The sequence below is a fragment of the Heliconius melpomene genome, chromosome 17 (genome assembly GCF_056956725.1).
Source record: "Heliconius melpomene rosina isolate 202511_hmr_F chromosome 17, ASM5695672v1, whole genome shotgun sequence".
NCBI classification, from domain to species: Eukaryota; Metazoa; Arthropoda; class Insecta; order Lepidoptera; family Nymphalidae; genus Heliconius; species Heliconius melpomene.
The window spans coordinates 549192-569739 of NC_140405.1; the positions used below are offsets into that span (position 1 = coordinate 549192).

Consider the following 20548-nt stretch of genomic DNA (forward strand, 5'->3'; position numbering starts at 1 on the left):
AAAAATTCTAAAAATATATGCTTTTTATAGAACCGGCACGTTTGTTTATTTCGGATGGATTTTTCTCCTTGTATATTTTGAGTTGAGGCCAAGTCGTTGAGCCGCTGACTAATTGTTAGCTTCGTAAGTGTGAGGACCACGTGGGCATATAATTGTCCTGTAATAGTTTTTACGTTTAGTTAGTTAGTTTTACGTTTTTTGTAGTTTTTACCAAAAAAAGAAATAAACTTGCTCAATTTCAACTGGATCCCATAATCAGCACCTAACCAAACTTTGACCAAACTATCCTTGAAGTGTATCCTTTCAAATAAGAAAATAATCATCGGAATCGTTTAGCGCGACATTGAGTTATTCGTCCATTTGTCGCGCACATACCTAATGCAAATTTAAGACTTATGTGATTTTCTCAGATACCATTGTTAAAAATGGACCAAAAAAAATCGGACCACTCGGGAAGCACCAGCTTTCAATTAAATGAAAAATCATCAAAATCGTCCCGTCCCCGTCAAAAGTTCGGAGGTAACAAACATAAAAAAAGAAACATACATTTGAATTGATAACCTCGTTTTCTTACAGAAGTTGGTTAAAAATAAAGTTTACTTTTAATTTGTTTCACATTTATATATTTATATCATACAATTAACACATTTTCATTTCACAGTCATTGTTAAGAATTACTATGTTAAACTGAAAATGAAACTATAACAAAGTCATTATAATAACATACGAAATTTTGCAAGTCCAATCGGTTGTAGTTAATTTTATACATGTATTCCAACAAATAAATTGATAATACTTTATACACAATATTAAAGTCATAAATATCATCAAAATCAGTACCGTCATTGTCACTATGAAATTTACAGGCAGATATATCTCAGCTAGCCATTTCTTATTATAATAAAGAGAAGTAGACATTACTCAATATATTAAATAATTTAACAGGAACTTATTAGAAAAAGTTAAAACAATATCATTGTAAGATGTCTAGCATATCTCCGATAATCGAGTATTTCTATTAAGGGTTTAGAAACCAAACGCAGAACCATAAGAAACTTGGCGACCATTAAGGTAAGTGTAATTTGGTAATTATTAGAAACTAGCGGCCGAACGAGGCTTCCATCGCTTAAACTTATATTATACACAAAATAAAAATGTCGCTTTGGTGTCGACGCAAAGCGTGGCGTTGAATTCCGCCTTTCAAAAGGCAATGCCTCCAGAATTCGGCGGAAAGTGGGGACGGAGTGTCTTAACACTAGGTTTCCTCTTCCTACCTGCGGGATGCGGAGTGACATTGATTTATTTATTCTTTAAAATGTATTTTTACCCTATATTTTATTATGATGTATCATCTATATTATTTTAGTTTAATCTCAGTCCGTTCAGTAGTTTTTGCGTGAAAGTGGAACAAACATCCATCTCACAAACTTTTATATTTATAATATTATATTTAGGATAGGATAACCAATTTTCTGAATTACCCGAAGATATCTTATATGCATTTTTAATATTTATAAATGTTATTTCACACTTAGGAAAGAAAAATACTTATTTAGAAAACATATAAAAAGTTTAACGTAGTGGGATTTGAAATAAGCGGGAATACGGGCATACCGGCAATTTTCTAAATAAATATTTATCTTATGTGCATGTAATATATATCTAATATATTATTTTTACATAAACAGTACGGTGGTTTCATAAAGGTATGTTAACTTATGTCTATTTAATTATATATAGGACAAATTAACATTAAGTAAGTAAAAACATAATTTGAAATTAAAAAAGAAATATAAAAAACCATCTAATAAAATGAACGCATATGTATTTGGCCATAATATTATAAATACATATATGCATTATTACAAAAAAAGTAATAAAAAAAAACGGCAACTTCCGACGCTATAAAAAAAATCACTATCAAAAATTACATCCCTCTAATTAGTTTAGAAATTCACTAAGCATCAATCAACTGGGTCTAACTCCCTGTCTAGACCCACACATAAAAAACTTTAATACAGCCGGAATATTATAAAATACGAAAAATCTTTAAAAGAAAACATTTTCTATGGTTTCCTTGTAACTCTGTCCTAGGCTCACTTATATAGTTGTCAAAATTAGATATATCAAAGATACTGTATTAGTAACTATAGGACTATAGTAACTTTGTAATCTGTAGTTTTTTAAAAATCCTCTAAACATCAATAAGCTGGGTGTAGACCCTGGTTTAGACCTAGTTATAAAAAACTGGACCCAGGTTTAAATCCAGACATGAAACACTTTCATACAGCCGGAATATTATAAAATGCTGAAAGTCTTTCGAAGAAGCCATTCTCTATACTTTCACCATGTAACTCAGTCCTAGGCTCCCTTACATCTTTGTCAATATTTCTTAGTTCACTCAAAGACACTGTATTGGTCACTATAGGACCTTCATAGTCTTTAGTTTTATCTATTTGTGTATAAACATGCATTTTACCGTCTGTATTTCCTCTGTAAGCTAAGTGATCATCTTCATTTTGATTTTTTTGTCTTAAACCTAGATCTCGGTCTTCATTTCGGTCTAACCTCATTTCTTCTGTATATATATCTTTTTGTGTGTAAACTTCTTTAAACTTATATTGTTCTTGCCTTTCTAATAGTTCATAATCATTGATTTTAAAATCACGATTTTGAATTGTAACATTCCGCACTTTTTTAGGCGATTTCTTTGGTAATGTAACTTTTTTATCTAACAAAGTCCTCAGAACTGGTAATCTCGATGTTTCTTTTTTATCTTCAATATTATTTTTATCATTTTTAGTTTCACCTGGTTTTGGTGTAATAGTTTTTTTGTCAATATCATCTTTATTTTTCTTGGTATCATCGACTATTATACGAGCTTTTTCATGTAAAGCCATATGTCGCCTTAAATCGTAAGAGACACGGAAAGATTTATCACAATAGGTACATTTGTAGGGTTTGCAACCTGCAAAATATAAAGATTTTTTAAACAATAAACTCATTTAAAAAAAGAAATATTTATTTTAACCCAATGATTATTGTTATTTTTGTTAACCATAGTAATTTATCTACATGATATTATTCTCAATTGCATTTAAATTAAAATAAGGGAAGAGTAATAAGGAGGTAAGGGGCAAAGAGGGCCGTACTAAGAAAATGTGGAGGGGCGAACAAACCAGTGTGTATCTTCGTATGGTATTACCACTTTCCTAGAGGAAAGGAGGAAAGCATGAAGGGGTTGAAAGCGAAACACTAACCAGTGTTTATCTACGTGTTAAGGGAGGACAAGAAGACAGAGGTTAAAAGAAGATACTAACTACTGTTCATACTTATGACACTACCGCCAATGTAGAGGTGTCAATGGAGACGATGATGATGAGGAGAAAGGGTACAAGGGGGACAAAGAAACATGGGTCAAGGAGAAATATACTAACCAGTATGTATCCTCATATGGCTCAGCCTATAGGAGGACGCCCGGAAGGTCTTCGTACAGTAGTCGCACTTGTACTTCCTCTCGCCGGTGTGTATACGACGGTGAATGTTAAGCGAGTAGCGGCGAGCGAATTCTTTACCGCAGAAATCGCATTTGTATTCCTTCTGTGAATTATAAAATACTAGCTGTTAATTGAGATGCCCTTTCGTAATCAAATAGAGATAACTGTAGTTGTAACTGAGTTGTGTTTATCATATGAGATGACATATTAAGTGACTGCAGGTACAGGGGATTACATCGAAAGGATTAACATGTTATAATATAACCTATAGCCTTCCTCAATAAATATAAAATCCAACACATGATTCTTCAATAAAAAAAAATAGCGTTGATTTGGTTGACTAAATAAATACTTAAGCTTTATAATATTAGTACATAATCTATACATATAACAAAATTGTAACTGATCGCTGTTTGTACATGAAAGATGGAGAAAGTCTATTTTGGGGGCATTTATCAATGTAATAGAACCCAAATCAATGGTTTTTAATTGTGTTGTGATCGTAAAATAACAAAGAAATGGCGCCTTGAAAGGACTACGGAATTTTCTATTGGTAAATAAAAATTAAAGATACAGACCATTTAAACAATAAAAAAATATTATGTAAAGTTTCTAAATATAATAACGATACAAGTATAATAATCATGATACTGAGTAACGATAAAATAATTTTAAAAAAATCATACATGACTAGAATGTATAGACGCTTTATGATATTTAAGGTCGCTCCACTGCCTAAACTCGCGGCCGCACTCGTCGCACTTGCACGGACGATCGCCATTGTGCATTCTTTTGTGAACCTGAAATATTAAATATATTTAAACTTCACGTTATATAGAAGGGTATCTAGTTAAGACACTTCGTTCTCCAAGCACCTCACAAATTTCGAGACACGCGAGTTAAGATATTGCGGAACTCAATGCCGCGTTTTTGCTATACGGAGAAATTGAAAATGAAATTTCCCCAGTGAGAATGGAACCCACAACATCGAACGTATTTACATGTAACTACAATTTATGTAAAAATATTGTAAAAATAAAAAATCAAATCAGCTTCACGCCGTATCCCGCACACACCAGGATAGGCAGAGGGAATCTTGTGTTAAGACACTCCGCTACCCACTTTTCGTTGAATTCTGAAGGCATTGCGAGTTGAGTAGCAGAACTAAACGCCGCGCTTTGCCTTGATAGCAGAGTGAAGAAATGGAAAAAAAAATTAAATAAATATTTCATTTCCTCGAGTAGGGATTGGACTCACAACTAGTAGGCTTTACAGCTTTACTTACACACTTTGTGCCTCTGCGCCACAACTTATATAATTTGGCTATAATAATAAAAATAAAAAACGTATACTAACCTTCAAAGCACCAACAGTATAAAATTTCTTCCCACAATCTCGACAGACCTCCTTCTTCTCGTCGTGCATCAACTCATGGTATAACAAACTGTTTTTATGTGCGAATACTTTGTCACATGGCGTACATTTAAAGATCTTGTTTCCTTGTCCTTTCTTTTTACTGTTCTTAGGTTCGATTCCCGGCTCGATTTTAACTTGGATTGGGCTTTCCATAGATTTAGATTTAGTTTGAGTTTGGTTTTGAGTTTGACTTTCGTTTGATGTGAATGTTTGGTCATCTTGTTGGTCTTGTTCAAATATCCGTTGTAAACTTTCTTCTGTAGAGAATAAATATTTAACTGTTACAAGTCTCTTAAATACATAAAATAATACTGAGTATTAAACATTTTTTTCACTTCACACTCACGCTACATCACCGCTGAGGGCCGAGAGTAGGTCGCTCCTGAACAAAATACGAGCACTGGTGAACCATTATGACAGAGACAGCGATCGCAGTGGAATAATTTGCGTACGCTATTATCAGGAAGGACTTATCGTACAGTAGAAAGAACACGATAAGTACCGTTTCAAATTATGAAGGAATCAGACAACAACATTCTTTTCCTTGATCGCGGGAGGATAGAGAAAGAAGACAAGACTCGCAACTTACAACGCGTAAAAGAAAAGAAACACAAATAGCCTTCTCCTCCCCTTCTTGTGAAAGGCTTTCCTCGCAGATACCACAAGCATCGGCAGTGAGAAGCGCACAATAAAATGAAAGAGAAAAAATTAAGCATGTATAGTAGAAGATAAATGATAGCGACACGTTTTTCGGGCGCAGGGAAAAGATAAAGCTGATAAGACTTGCACGACGAAATACAAGGCATACGTTTCATATATTACTAAGCAAAGAGACACTACACAAAAGTTACAAGCAGTGGCAACGTGAACAACACACATAATAAAATAAAAAGTAAGATCAAGCACATATATGTACGTAACACAGACGGTGTTGAAGGAGAGCAAAAACCCACCCGTAACGTCGAATATGAAAGAAAGATAAAAACAACGTACCCTTCTCCTGTCTAGCGGCGGGCGAGGCAGTTGCAGCGGGGGGCGGGGCAGGCGCGGGCGGGAGGGGCGCGCACGCACACGTCGCGCAGAAGCCAGCGCCGGCGCACGCGCACAGTGGTGACACAGCGGCGGGCGGCGGGGTAGCCGTGTTGCGGAGGTACCTGCAAGTACAAAAGTAAATTGTCCCATCAACTTTAAAAATAAAAAATAAACATTTTCATATTTTTTTTTACAAACGACTACATATTACATAAAATGAATAGACTGAAAACACAAAGCCTCATTAGCTTTCATTCTCAACTTTCCATTTTCAGAGATGCCCTAGTCCATCAGGTACCCTAAGTAATCAGATCAGATAAGGCTACAGACCACTGCCTGACGTGCTCCTGGTGCACGTGTCCGTTCTCCACGATAAGGTGCGGCAGCACATGCTCGTAGGCCTCGCCCTCCTCCACGGCGACGTGGATGCCCTCCATCAGGTCCTCGGGCTCACTGAACTCGTTCATTTCCTCTATCTGTTCATCACAAGTCACAAAACTATGGTATGATTATTTCCTTTTCTAACAACTTCACACTCTATCTCGCATACAGCAGGGTAGGTAGGTATGCAGACATAGTAGGTATTCCATTTCTGTCTAATTTCATGTTAAGTGGAGAAACTCAACCCTGTCTTGAGAATATTTTATCTCCCTGAGTATCGAACCCACAAGCATCGCATTTAGTATTTAACAAAATAATAGGAAAGCACTATATATAAAAAAAATGCAAACAGTACTTCTAATTGCCATAAAGAAACATTACAACAATTGAAATGACATCAATATGTACATCTACTATATTATAATGGTATGTATTTTTCAAATATATATGTATTATGCTTATGTATTAGAATTTAATATGACATGTAAGTTTATTTACACCACCCACTTTATTTTAACACAGATTTCCTAACCCAAAGGTTGTCTGGGAGAAATCGCTGAATAGCGATAAGGCCGCCTTTTGTGTATCAATTGTTACATTTTTGTCGTTTTTAAACTCTTCTTTTTTTTTCTTAATGTGTAATTGCGCACAATAAAGTGTGATTAAGTACATAAATAAAACTATATTAGTATGTAGTATTTATATTTAAACTAAGTGGGACATTATATTCTACCATCAAACAGAACATTCATTTCATGGCTCTGGTAACTTCCATCTCTCAACATGCAATGCCTCCAGAACTAGGCAAACGATGGGGAACACAAGTGCCTTAATGGAAACGGAGTGTCTCACACTAGATTCCAACCTGCACACAACCTGGCACAGCCTAATGTGCAGGATGCAGAGAGAAACTAAAAATAAACACTAACCTTCGAATTACTATGAGCTTCATTCAAATGCACTTCATATTGCTTCTGCTTCCTGAAGGTCTTATTACACTTCGCGCAGAAATACATCTCTAGTTTATCCAAATCTCTATAGATATCATTTTTATCACTATCTGCCTCCTTGTCTATGGTTTGATATACTTTAGTGTTGTAATTTAGTGTTTTATCACTGGACGTGTATAGAATATGTTTGTCTATGGGCTGGTACATTGTCTTTGGTACTGTGTTTTCTAATGAGAGCTCTACTATTGAATCTGGTAATGTGGGCACGTTGTCTACTATACAAGTGTTGGTCATCTGTAAAAAAAAGGTGTGGTAGTGGACGAGCAGTATTACTAATATATTTTTTTATCAGCTTCACGCTGTATCCCCTGCGCACATACCAGGGGAGGCAGAGGGAACCTAGTAAGACACTCCCCACTTTCCGCCGAATTTTGGAGGCTTTGTGTGTTGAGTGGTGGAAATCAACGCCACCCTTTGCCAGAGTGAGGAAATGGAAATATAAATTTGAAATAAATATTTCATTTCCTCAAGTAGGGATCGAACCTTCAACCTGTGGCAGCCACAACTGGCCTCTTGCGCGACGGAGACGCCGGACGCCATAAGGTTTTGACGTCAATTAGCGTAGTAAAATAACTTTTGTATGTCCTTTTGTTTCTCTCACACACTCTCTTTGTGTTTCTATCTCTATCTTACCTTATCAATCCCCAAATCAGGTACAGGATTCTCTATAATGGTGATAGCGGGTTCATAGTGATGTTTCAAGTGCTGATAGAACTTTAACTGCTCGTCTCCATAGAACTCCCCGCATATTTGACATATGAACAACGGACGCATCTGAGAATTAGAACTGGAATGTCAATAGTAATTGTGTAAAATTTATTTGAACATCAGATTTGAACTTATGAATCTCAGACAACGTCTAAGACCCATATTTAGAAACCACTCTCAATTTCTAAATTGCTCTTGTGAGTGATGTGTGTACGTAAAATAGAAGTCAGTACTTTAAGTACTACTATTTTACACAAAGTTTTTAAAACACTAGTGAAAAGTTCATCCGTTTAAACAACATACAAAAAAGGGAAAAAAAAATAAAAAATAATTTCAGATATCACTAAGGCTTTGAGCCTTTATTATCTTTGATTATCTTAAGATAATATCACAAATATAAATTAAATTAAAAAAAATATATAGTTAACCATCTCATTATACCTCAGGATTTATGTGATGAGTGTCTTCCGGCATATCCGTATGCTGCACAGCGGCAACAAAGTTGTCCGGCAGAATCTCTTCTTGTTGGACTTCTTCATTGCAGTTTATTACCACGATATCCTGTAAGGAATAGGTTTATATTAATAATATAAATATACATATACAAAATATATTTTTTGTTTACTTATTGAGGTCTTATTATTATTGCACTTTCGTGCCGTATTGGTATAGTGCGTAAATGTAAACGCAACGGTTGTCAGTTCGATTTTCACTCGGAGGAACAAATTATCTCCATTTTCTTGTTGTGACAACAAGACAAAGCCCGACGGTGAATTCGGCTATTTAAGACAAAATTGGGCGGTATATGGGGAATGGAGTGACGTAGCAGTAGGTTCCCTCAGGCTTACAAGATAAGGCGGGAAACTGTAAGTATGAAGGTAACAGGCTTGTATAAAGCCTGAAAACAAGTTAGGACTCAAAATACCCTTATGACGAATAAAGCTAATGAATAAAGACAAATAAAGATTCTAAAGAAAAAAAAAAAAAGAACTGCACACAAACTTATGCCAGATCAAACAAACACACTAAACATATTGCAAATATAAATGAATATTTCACCTGCTGTGGGGTACTGCATCCATTCCTCTTTAGTTTCCTTGATATCCTTTTCTTATGTGGCAAACTCTTCTTGCTGTGTTGCTTTTGAGACGCACCCATGTCTAGCACTTGACTGTTTTGGCCTAGAATTTGTTGGTCATCCTGGGGATGGAAGATAAAATTACATATTCATCTATAACATACTTTACAAGACAGGTAAACACTCTGTTTCCCACTTTCCGCCAAATTCTGGAAGTACTGTGTGTTGAGTGGCGGAACTCAACGCCGCGCTTTGCCTAGTTACTAGAGCGAAGAAATAAAAATATTAAATATTTCATTCCCCCGAGTGGGATCCGCCCAGTAGTTGCGTTTATCGTCTCATTCACCTCAACTCAAATGCAGGCAAAAATTGAAGATATTTTTAGACACAATATCAGTACCCATTATCATGCTTGTCTAAATTTTTCAATTCGTAAAAAAATAAATATATTATATTATTAGGCTCATATATCCCGTTCTACAAACAAACCTTCAAACTCCCCTTGTCTTTGCTAAACCAGTCAGTTTCCGGACATCGCTTCATGTCTTGTAATGGCGGTAATGGTGGTAGAGGAGGCACTTCCACTACAATTGATTCCTGTTGATGTTCCTGGAGGTAAGATATTTAATGTTTTTATTAAAAATCTAATTCGATATACTTTTTTAGAAAACATAAAAATTTTAAGGTAGCGGGATTTCAATCCGCACCTTTTGGAAATCATACAAGCGCTCTGACTAAGCCATACACTCCCTAGTCCAAGCTTCTAAGTAACGTCAAAATTCTTATATGCTTCTTATAACTTCTTTATTTATTTAGCGACTCTATAAGGAGATACCTAAAGAATTATAATTTGGCAAGAGAGAAATATTATTCAATTAAATTTTCATTTCAGAAAATATACTAATAATATATGAACAAGTAAAAGTTAGTAATACATACCAAAGTCTGTCCATTGAACAATCTCATAGGGGCGTCTAAAATAACTGATGCATCTACATCACTTCTTATAGGCACCTGTATAGGAATTTTATTAAATACATTAGATATCAGTTGGTCCTGGGTTCCATTCCTACTCGAGGGAGTGGAAAATTCATTTTCTCGCTCTGGCAAAGCGCGACGTTGAGTTTCACCACTCAACATACAATGCGAAATTCGGCGAAAAATGGCGAACGGAAGTGTCTCAATGTGAACAGAGTATCTGAACTCTAGGTTCCTTCTGCCTCCCCTGATCGGTGCAGTTTAGTGTGTGTAGATAAAAAACACATTTACAATTTTCCTCTCATAGCAGGATAGACAGACAGTTCGAAACTTAGTGATAAACATTCTCTTCCCTACATGACGTTTTAGTTTTCGCGACATTGTGAATTGAGTGGCGAAACTCAACAGCGTGCTTCTTGTTGCCAGGCTGAGGAAATGAAAATAATTCCCACTTGAGTGGTCAAGTGGAAATCAAACCCACAACCAGCCTTTTTACTTACAGTCAGGCAATGATAAACACAACGAGACATAGATTTTGATATATTTTACATTTCTTGAATGTTTTTACATTTAAACATATTTAACAAAACATAAAATTTTAAATTTCCTTTAATCAATAACTCTATTACAAGTTTGTTAAACCAACAAATCAACAAGCAATGAAGGGAACCTATTTTTTTGTCTTCCATAATTTCAACATTGATAAGAATGTATGTATGTATTTTTATTTTTACTGAAACAAACAAAAAACATGTCAAACTAACCTTACTGTGCCCATGAGGTATATGATGATTAGACCTGGAGTGTTCTGCCAGATGTGCCACCAATGCTGCTAATCTGCTTTCAGGGTCTAACAGATCCTCTACCCATGCCCCTTCTACTACTGACACTTGCCTACAGGCAGATTGATATGAAATAATAACAAACTGAATACAATTTCATTTTCTTGTTCTTATATGGAGGCGGCACCTCTAGAATTTGGTGGTAAGTGAGGATTGGAAGTGGCTTAATGGGAATAGAGTGTCTTAACACTAGGTTCCTAGGTTCCCTCTGTCTATCCTACTATGTGTGGGGAAAAGTATGAAGCTATAATGTAATAATAATAGTAAACTAAATATATAATATTAGCTTTTATCTGTCTAGGGTTACTTTGACTGCAGTTACAGTAGTTTATGTATTACATATTATACATGAAAACTATTAACATCTAATATAGCCCATTGCTTTCCTTCATAAGTGGACTATCCATAAATATTTTTTTTTGAATCAATTATTCTTGAAATTAGCCCATTCAATGAAATAAATTAATTTTTAACAAAAAGAAAAACCGACTTCAAACAAGGAACTAAAAAGTGAAAAGTAATTTTACAAAGATTTTATAATTTTGAAGTCAATGGCAAGTAAAATGTTCATTTGTCACATGAATACTAAATGCGAATATAAGACTTATTTGATTTTCTTAAAGATACCATTGTCAAAAACGGTCCAAAAAAATGAGACCACACGGGAAGCACTAGCTTTAAAATAAAAAAAAAATAATTAAAAATGGTTCACCCAGTCAAAAGTTCTGAGGTAACAAACAAAAATACAGTCAAATTGATAACCTCCTTTTCTTACAGAAGTCAGATAATAAGCCCTTTTGTCTTATGATATTATGTACAAATTCAATAAAAATAATATTTAAATAATAAAACACATGAAAAGAATGTATAGTTTGTATGATAAAAGCATTTCATTAAGTTTGTCTCCAACTGTCATTGATTCGGAATCATAGTGCAACATTTATATCAAGAAGTAGATTAAAAGTACCATTGTATGGCTTTATTGCATTAATATAAAACTTATATTATATAATTATATTATAATCTAATTAATATGTAGTATTAATATGATAAAAAACCTATATAGTTTTTTAAGTAGATATGGTTTTTATAAATATTAATAGGTAGAATATGGTATAGTTTAGATTTATTAAATAATCACAGTTTACCTGCACATTTGAGGTGGAAAGTTCTGTGGATGCATTACTGTAACCACTCTTCCTCCAGTATCATCCTGCACATTTAATGCTAAAGAATTTGCATCTACATGGACAGACTGAAATAGATAAAAAGATATATACAATACAATACAATATATATATACAATTTTATGTATTGTTTACATATTTATTTGTAAGATAAGTTCTTAAAAATGGCACAAAATTTTTCATTTTTATAGTTTAATTTATTTAGTATTGATATAGTTATGAGAGCAAGCATACTTGTGAAATTTAATTTATAATTTCTCAAATCCTGTACAAGATTTAAATGTGTATAAAAACGTTACTATAGAAAAACAGCATGAAATGTTTTATGGAAACTTTGTAACATGATCAAACATTAATTACTATCTCTTTAATCTTATCAAGTGTATGATACACAATAATAATTAATATTTTTCATTAAAAAGAAACTTGTCATGTTATCTTTACTTTGTAGATAACTTTTATATATTATGTTTAAGACATTAATACAATATTGAAAATATGTAAATAAAATAAAGATGTCTACGTATTAACATTAAGTTTGTTTTTATGAACGTAATGTAAAACAATGAATTGAAATTATCAATACAGAAGCCTTTCAGATACAGTGCCCTATTAAATTATTAACTTGTTAAACATTACGACAAATTAAACAATGTAATACCTCTGGTGGTTGATGCGAGTTGATATAATGCGTGACCGCCTCATCCATTTTATCTCCCAAAAGATGCGCCTCCACGTTCCTCATGATGTTAAATTAAAATTAAATAACTAGCAATTGTTTATTTCACATTTCTGTAATTCACAAGTTGGTTAGGTTTTCATAGACAGCTGTTGCTTTGGCCCAAGGTCATTAGATAATTCGATGTTTTTTTAACTCAATATTTGTTTGTTTCTAATATTTAAATAATGCATAAGGGAAATATTATGGTATATTTATAATAGAAGGTATTTAAATAGGTGGCTATATGATTATATTTTATCTAAGCTACAAAATACAAATCTCAAAGTTAGACAAAGCAAAAGTCGAGAAATATGGTAACATTAAAAAATAAATATAAAGCACAAATGTTGCAATAAAAGTTAAAATTTAATATATTTTAATTTAAAATACTCACGGCCACTCGCTTACTTTGCTTATAATATGCTATCTATATATATATTATATTATTTAATAAAGTAAATATTTATCATTGAATGATTAATTTGTATAGTTATTTTTGTACAAAGTTTTAAATTAGCAAAATATATAACGTATAATTATTCTTATTTAGGTTTTATGTCTATTTTACAAAATTTTATTAATCATTTTATTTAGATATAATATAAAAAATAAAATATAACTTTTGCGTTGGGTGAATCATTCTTTGTTTACAATAAAAGATTTGACATTAGAAATAAAATGAAAGCAGCTGATATTTTTTGACATAAATATCATGTCGGTATTTGTTTCATAATTTTAAGTGGAATCGCGTAATATGTCACTTAATGATAATAGATAATAGATTAATTTATATAAAGTAATCACCTCAGTTCATGAACTGATATTTCATCTCATGAGATGACCACATTGTCGTTACGCTGTGAGATCTGATTATAAAATTATTAAAGATGTTACGAAAGTCCTTTAAGCCATATATTGTACAATGTCACGAGGTTAGTGTTTTATAAATATGTTATTTTTATTAATTGTTAATTTTAGATTTTTTACCATTTATTTATATTACTGTAATAAATCTTCAATATTATTAAGAAGATACACATCATACTCAAGGATGTTAGTTGTTAATCTATATATATAAAAAAAGGACTTGTCCTCACTGACTGAGGTAAGACGCACGCACAGCCGTAACTGCTGATGGTAGAAATGTGGAATTTGGACAGATGTTTACTTTCGTAATCTGGACATCCACGAAGAAGGGATTTTGAAAAATTTTAACCCTAAAGGGGTGAAATAGGGGTTCTAAGTTTGTATGGAAAAAAATTTAAATCGGCACCGATTTTCATAAAATTTTAAATTTAGATTTTTAAAAGTATTTAATTGAATACGTGTTTCATCGTTTTCTAGAATTCTCCCTCTAAGGGTGCATAAGGGGTTGAAAGTTTATATAGAATTTTATTAAATCGGCACCAATTTTTATAAAATTTGAAATTCAGACTTTTAAAAATATTTAATTGAACATGTGTTTCATGGTTTACTAGAATTCATTCCCTGAGGGTGCAAATAAGGGGTTGAAATTTTTGAAGGAAAAAAATTTTAATCGCCACTGATTGATGTAAAATTAGAAATTTAGACGCGTCCGCTAGTTCTTATATCATAATTAATAATACCATTTAATATTTATTATATCAATATAGACTATATCTTAAAGAGGTCATTGAAAGTTTTTATTTATAAATTTGATTGACACAGATTCAAAGATGTGCATATTCAAATAAGCTGGATGCAATTCGAGAAAAGCTTAGAGAAGGACCAGGCCTATCTGACTTCATATCAGAAGACAGACCAAAGAATTGGGATGATTATGAAGGAAAGTTAAAAAGGGAGAGAGGAGAGTCGGAAAGGTTAAGGCTACCCCCTTGGTTAAAAACTTCTATACCTACTGGTGTGTATTTTTACATTAATAATATAAAAACCACTATATAAATTATTAAACTAAAGAATGTATGTTTATGTAAATCATCAACAATTTATTGGACCGAATTTAACTTTTAGATATTTCTAAATTTTCAATGTTTGTTCTTATTGTGTAAGTCTTTAAAAATATATATATTTTATTGATTAATTTGTGGTATTAATATATTAATGTTTTTTACATTAATTAGGGAATTTTTCCTAAATATTTTTTCTAGTATACTTTCAAAAGCAAAGCAAAGAAAACTTAAATGTACTATTTTTTTATTATTATTCCTTTTTAATTTTGCTAATTTTAGGATCTAAGTTCAGTGCTTTAAAAGAGCAATTAAGAAGTCTTAAACTAAGCACTGTATGTGAGGAAGCCAGATGTCCCAATATAGGGGAGTGTTGGAGTGGCGGCAAACATGGCACTTCTACTGCCACTATAATGGTATTATATTAATATGATGAAACATAGTAATTTATAATACAATGTTTACATATAAGGGTAGTTAGTTTCTATTACCTTTGGAATAATAAAGCAGCTTCAATTTCATTCTTCATTGTGCATTGATAGTGGAACTTAAACTTAAAAAATAATTTAAATTCAACCATTCCCCTGATTTAGCCTACAGCCATTGTGTTTATAATCAGTTGGAGTCCTATTAGCCTACTAAATATTTTGTCTTAATTTATTTAAAACAGATTTTTGTCAGTGGTTTTTTACTTTTTTCATTTATATATTATTTTTTTACAGTTAATGGGAGACACATGCACCCGAGGTTGTATGTTCTGTTCAGTTAAGACATCAAAGGCACCGCCGCCATTAGACCCGGACGAACCAAGGAATACAGCAAAAGCTATATATGAGTGGGGTCTGGGTTATATTGTATTGACATCTGTTGACAGAGATGGTATGGATTTTTTATTATATTTTTATACACATAGCAGGGTAGTTAGGGAGATATTGTTGGCTTAGTGACGATACTCAACCCTGCACTGTGTCTATCAGAGCAAAAAATTACAATAATTGATTACTCCAAGTTGTTATCGAATCCATGACCCTCACATTTACTTACAGTACAGTCAATCTATGTGGATTTTAAGGACAGAACCACAACATTTAATATCATAATTTTGATTTAAATGATATATGTTAGGTACTTAACTTAGATTTTTTAAACGTATTTTTTTGTCTAAAAATTGTCTATTATAATATTAATATTCAGATTTAGCAGACGGAGGATCATCACACTTTGCTGAAACAGTAAAAGAGATTAAAAAGCAGTGAGTATTTTTTAAATTGTCTTAAATTAACTGTATATTTCATATATTTTTACTTTATAACTATACTGCTTTTCACTAAGTATACTAATGAAAATCTCAATGATATTGGTAAATACAAAATAAAAAGATGAGAAAAAAGTATACCTCAGCACTTTTATTATTTTAAACTATATTGCTAGGTAATTAATTACTACTATAATAAAATAAAAATGCATGCAATGCTGTTAGAATGTATACATTTTTGCATCAACTGGATTTGAATCTAACTACAATTTTCAATCAAACTCCTTAGCACTTTTCTTTAATATAACGGCTTATATTAATAAAATATAGCTTAGCATTAATATTGATCTCTAAGATTCAGTATTACTACTGTCAGTATTTGTTAATTTTGTTCAAGAATCCAGTTTCTTTTTTCAAAACATCACAAATTCCCTATTATTACTGAAACACTGAAAATCGCTGAATATATACCTATAGACTACCGACTACCGTTGATCCGTCGGTCGATTACACCTATATATATAGGACAAATAAATCTTTTTCAGAAACAAAGAAATTCTTGTCGAATGTTTAGTGCCAGATTTCAGAGGAAACCGCGATTGTATAGAGAAAATAGCAAACAGTGGTTTGGACGTGTTCGCTCATAACGTCGAAACTGTTGAGAAATTGACACCATTTGTGAGGGATAGAAGGGCTGGGTATGTATTGTATTACAATCTTGTTTCACGCAGTATCTCGCATTTAGCATGGTAGGCAGAGGGAACCAGACCAAACAGAGTATTAAGACACTGTCAATTTTTTGAGACATTGCGTGTTAGTTTTGCGTCAGTGGAGGAATTTCACGCCGTGCTTTTTTTTTTCTTTAATACTAGTACGTTAAATAAAAATATTAAATAATTAATTACCCGAATGGAACTCGAACCCACAACCGTTGCGTTTACAATCAGACATAGTTCTCACTAGAATGTGAAAATAAAATTATTTTAAGAATAAGCATTCTTTGAGTGGAAATTAAACTTAAAGCCAATGTGGGACTTCAGATAATATGAATTAGTGAATTATTTCAAATATAGCATCTAATTCGTGGATATATTTTATTAAATTTTATTTTTAGATATAGACAAACATTAAAAGTTCTAGAAATAGCCAAAGAAATCAATCCAGACCTTATAACAAAAACATCTATAATGCTCGGACTCGGAGAGTCCGATGAACAAGTGGAGCGGACTATGAAAGGTAAATAAAAATTATACAATCTAATGTTAGGTCTTTTGTGGATATATCGTTGGTTGATTTACGGAGTTTAACACTGCCGTTTGTGTCAGATACATTTTTAAAATACATTTTTAGTGTATTCGATAGTCTGAATTTTAGGATAGTTTATTTTTTATTTGGATTTTTGTATGTATGATTTTTGTATATTTTTTGTATGTCAGTTAGTGTGGATGTGTCCTTCAAAACCATACCATTAGCTCTTAGCATATAAAGGCCACGACAGTGGAGTAGTGAGCTATACTCGCGCCCGGGGTAAAATACTTCTTCGGCGTCCCCCAGGCGAACTCATATAATTCTATGTATTTGGGAGTATTTTTTACATATTATAATTATATGTAAAAATACTCCCAAATTAAAAATGAATGGGCCTTACATAATTAAATCAAATGCATATTATGTTTTTGATTAAATATATATATTTAATTAGTTTAGCGGACCTTTCGGTGCCCCTTCGGGAGTAGCGCCCGGGCATGATGCCTCTCCTTGTCTCCGTTCCTGAGATAAACACAAACAAACAAACTCTTCAGCTTTATAACATTAATATATTGGTATTTGTTATTCAATCATAATTATTTCTTGACTAGTATATAAATTAAAACATTATTTTTCTTTTCCAGATCTGAAATCAGTGGGTGTGGATTGTCTAACATTAGGTCAATACATGCAACCGACGAAACGTCATTTAAAAGTCCATGAATATGTGACTCCTGCAAAATTTAAGGAATGGGAACATATGGGGAACCAATTAGGGTTTCTTTACACGGCCAGCGGACCCCTAGTGAGGTCTTCGTATAGAGCTGGCGAGTTCTTTATATCGAGCCTACTGAAGGATAGGAAAGCGAAAAGTATTTGACAGCATGATGTGAAATAAATGGTTTTTATTTTTGTTTTTTAGTATTTTTCACTTTTTTTCATTTGTTGGTTTTTTATTTTAATTTATTGGCAAAGCAAAGTACATGGTTTTTTAATAATAATAAGTTAAACAAAGTTATTTCAATAAAAAAAATGTCTTCAAAATGGGTTTATAGTAAGTAAAACATACAACAACAAGTAAAACAACATACACAACTCGGTACGATATGGGTACCTTCAAAAAGCACGTCTATCTCCACCTCAAAGGCCGGCAATGCACCTGTAGCTCCTCTGGTGCTGCACGGGGTCGTGGGCGGCGGTGATCATCAGCAAGTGACCCGAACGCTTGTTTGCCTTGTCCTTTTTCCATAAAAAAAAAACACTTCTAGTGAGGTCTTCTTATACTGTTGCTTAGTTCTTTATTTCGACATTACTGAAGGACAGGAAAGCGAAAATATTTGGCATTTGAGGCAAATAAATTATACTTTTGTAGTGTTTGATTTTTAGTTTTATTTGGTAAGTTTCTATTATTTTTCTTAAATTTTTGGTGACTTTTTTAAATTTCTTCGCAAGGATTATTTGTTTTATATGGGTACTTAATAATATTAAGTTATACAATGTATTTTTAATAACATTCACTTAAATTTGTCGTCAAAACTAATTTTTAGTCAATAAAAATATTTCAGAAATAACTTATGTCACCCATACAATGCCAGTGGATCTCTAAATGTCCTTATAGATCTAGCGACTTCTTTATATCGAGATTAGCTAAGGATTGGAAAGCAAAACTATTAGACAGAAAGAAAAGGTTTTTAAGAATGGGAAATACATTGGATTTGTTGTTTTTTTTGTATTTGGTATTTTTTCTTGATTTCTTTATTTTTTCTCCTATATCGCAGGGTAGGCAGAAGAAAACAAGTGCTATATCACTCCGTTCCCACTATCCGAAAAATTTTTAAGACATTGCGTGTTGAGTGGTGGATCTTAATGCTGCGCTCTGTTTTGTTAGCAGAGAGAGAAAATGTAAATAATAAATTTAACGAATAAATTGAACCCACAACCGTCGCGTTTACAGTCAGACGCTGAGCCACAATATGTTCTTTCTGATTTTATTTAATTTATTGTTTTAGTTCTATAATAATAGTAATTTTGAAGACAAATTTAAGTAATTTTAAATAATGTGTATTTAAAAATACCTGAATTTGCCTTCAAAATGGTATAAATATTTATATATTGCACATATAACAAGCATAGTGATGAAAAATTTAATAGGCTTAAGACAAGTAGTACAGATTCAATAAGTACTGCTTCTATTTCGATGTCCAAATTAGTTTTATCACTATGACCACCTTGTCGCAATGGAATTGCGTCAGCGTATTTCTACTTGATTTCGAGACATTGCGTGGCGGAACTTAACGCCGTGATTTCAGACAACATTGTAATATATGGTTATATAGCTTATAAGCATAGGAAAAGTGATTTGTAATAAATAATACTCAGATATATTTATTTACATAGATTATTTATTTAAGTAAATATACATTGCAACTGTACTTGACTGTTTTATTTTATTATAAATATACCCTAAGAACGTGAAAAGGAAATTTATTTACAAAATATACACAGCCTCCGAATGTAAACGCCGGTTCTGGGTTTGATTTCCACTCAAAGGAATATATGTTTTGATTTGAGGAGTTGAGTCCCTCATATAGCACGCTGTGTGTGGTCTGTCTCTGTTTAACCTGCTATACGAGATACAACCTGAATCTAAAAAAAGATAACAGAAAATATAAGAATAAATACATTTAAATATATTAACAGCACACTATGAGGTAGAATAAAAGAATCTAGCAGCATAACGCGCCATTGACTATTCTTATTTCTTCTTTGTATCCATATTATATTGAGTAATTGGCTAAAGGGTTACGGAAACATCTTTTATTTCAGTATATAAAAACTTCAATGGTATCAGATTCACGCTTTTTCCTGCCGCAGGGACGGCAGAAGAAATCTTTCAAGAAAAAATCGTTTTTCGAATCATAGCTTATTAAAAGGCAGAACTCACCGCCCCGCATCGTCTACCATATTCCGTATAGCAGGAATCGAATCCATTACCATAGCGTTTACAGTCAGTTGTTGTCCAAAACTTACTTTCTCAATGTTCCTTGCACTTCCTTAAAACTCATTAGCAATTGTTCTCTCGCCATCTCTCTATTTACATCTGTCTCGCCTCTATCGTGCCGTATGTACGGTACGCACGGGCGCCTCTACGAGGAGCGAGGAGCGACCGACGCCGACGCCCTGAATACAGAAAATGTACTAATTTAACTCGTGACTTGTGTCTTGTTTGAAAAGTCGTGTGGATGCGGCTTTTTGTATATAAGAAAT

The 20548-nt window shown here is 32.8% G+C and overlaps 2 protein-coding genes across 2 annotated transcripts; one reads left to right on the plus strand and one right to left on the minus strand.

Annotated features, from left to right (window-relative positions):
* Positions 1–1046: 1046 nt before the first annotated feature.
* LOC146529774 (uncharacterized) lies at positions 1047–13170 on the minus strand. The gene is made up of 15 exons (XM_085200477.1): positions 12791–13170; positions 12091–12197; positions 10865–10994; positions 10062–10136; positions 9612–9731; positions 9104–9244; positions 8486–8605; positions 7970–8110; positions 7256–7570; positions 6276–6421; positions 5907–6067; positions 4854–5170; positions 4184–4297; positions 3438–3600; positions 1047–2968 (listed from the first exon to the last, which is right to left on the minus strand). The coding sequence occupies exons 1-15, from the start codon at positions 12872–12874 to the stop codon at positions 2283–2285; spliced, it is 2820 nt and encodes a 939-aa protein (XP_085056603.1). The 5' UTR covers positions 12875–13170; the 3' UTR covers positions 1047–2282.
* A 374-nt stretch (positions 13171–13544) lies between these two features.
* Las (lipoyl synthase, mitochondrial) lies at positions 13545–19713 on the plus strand. The gene is made up of 8 exons (XM_085200404.1): positions 13545–13782; positions 14540–14732; positions 15061–15194; positions 15501–15657; positions 15973–16030; positions 16579–16731; positions 17148–17269; positions 17926–19713. Exons 1-8 carry the CDS (start codon positions 13738–13740, stop codon positions 18159–18161), a joined length of 1098 nt encoding a protein of 365 aa, XP_085056530.1. The 5' UTR covers positions 13545–13737; the 3' UTR covers positions 18162–19713.
* Positions 19714–20548: the final 835 nt, after the last annotated feature.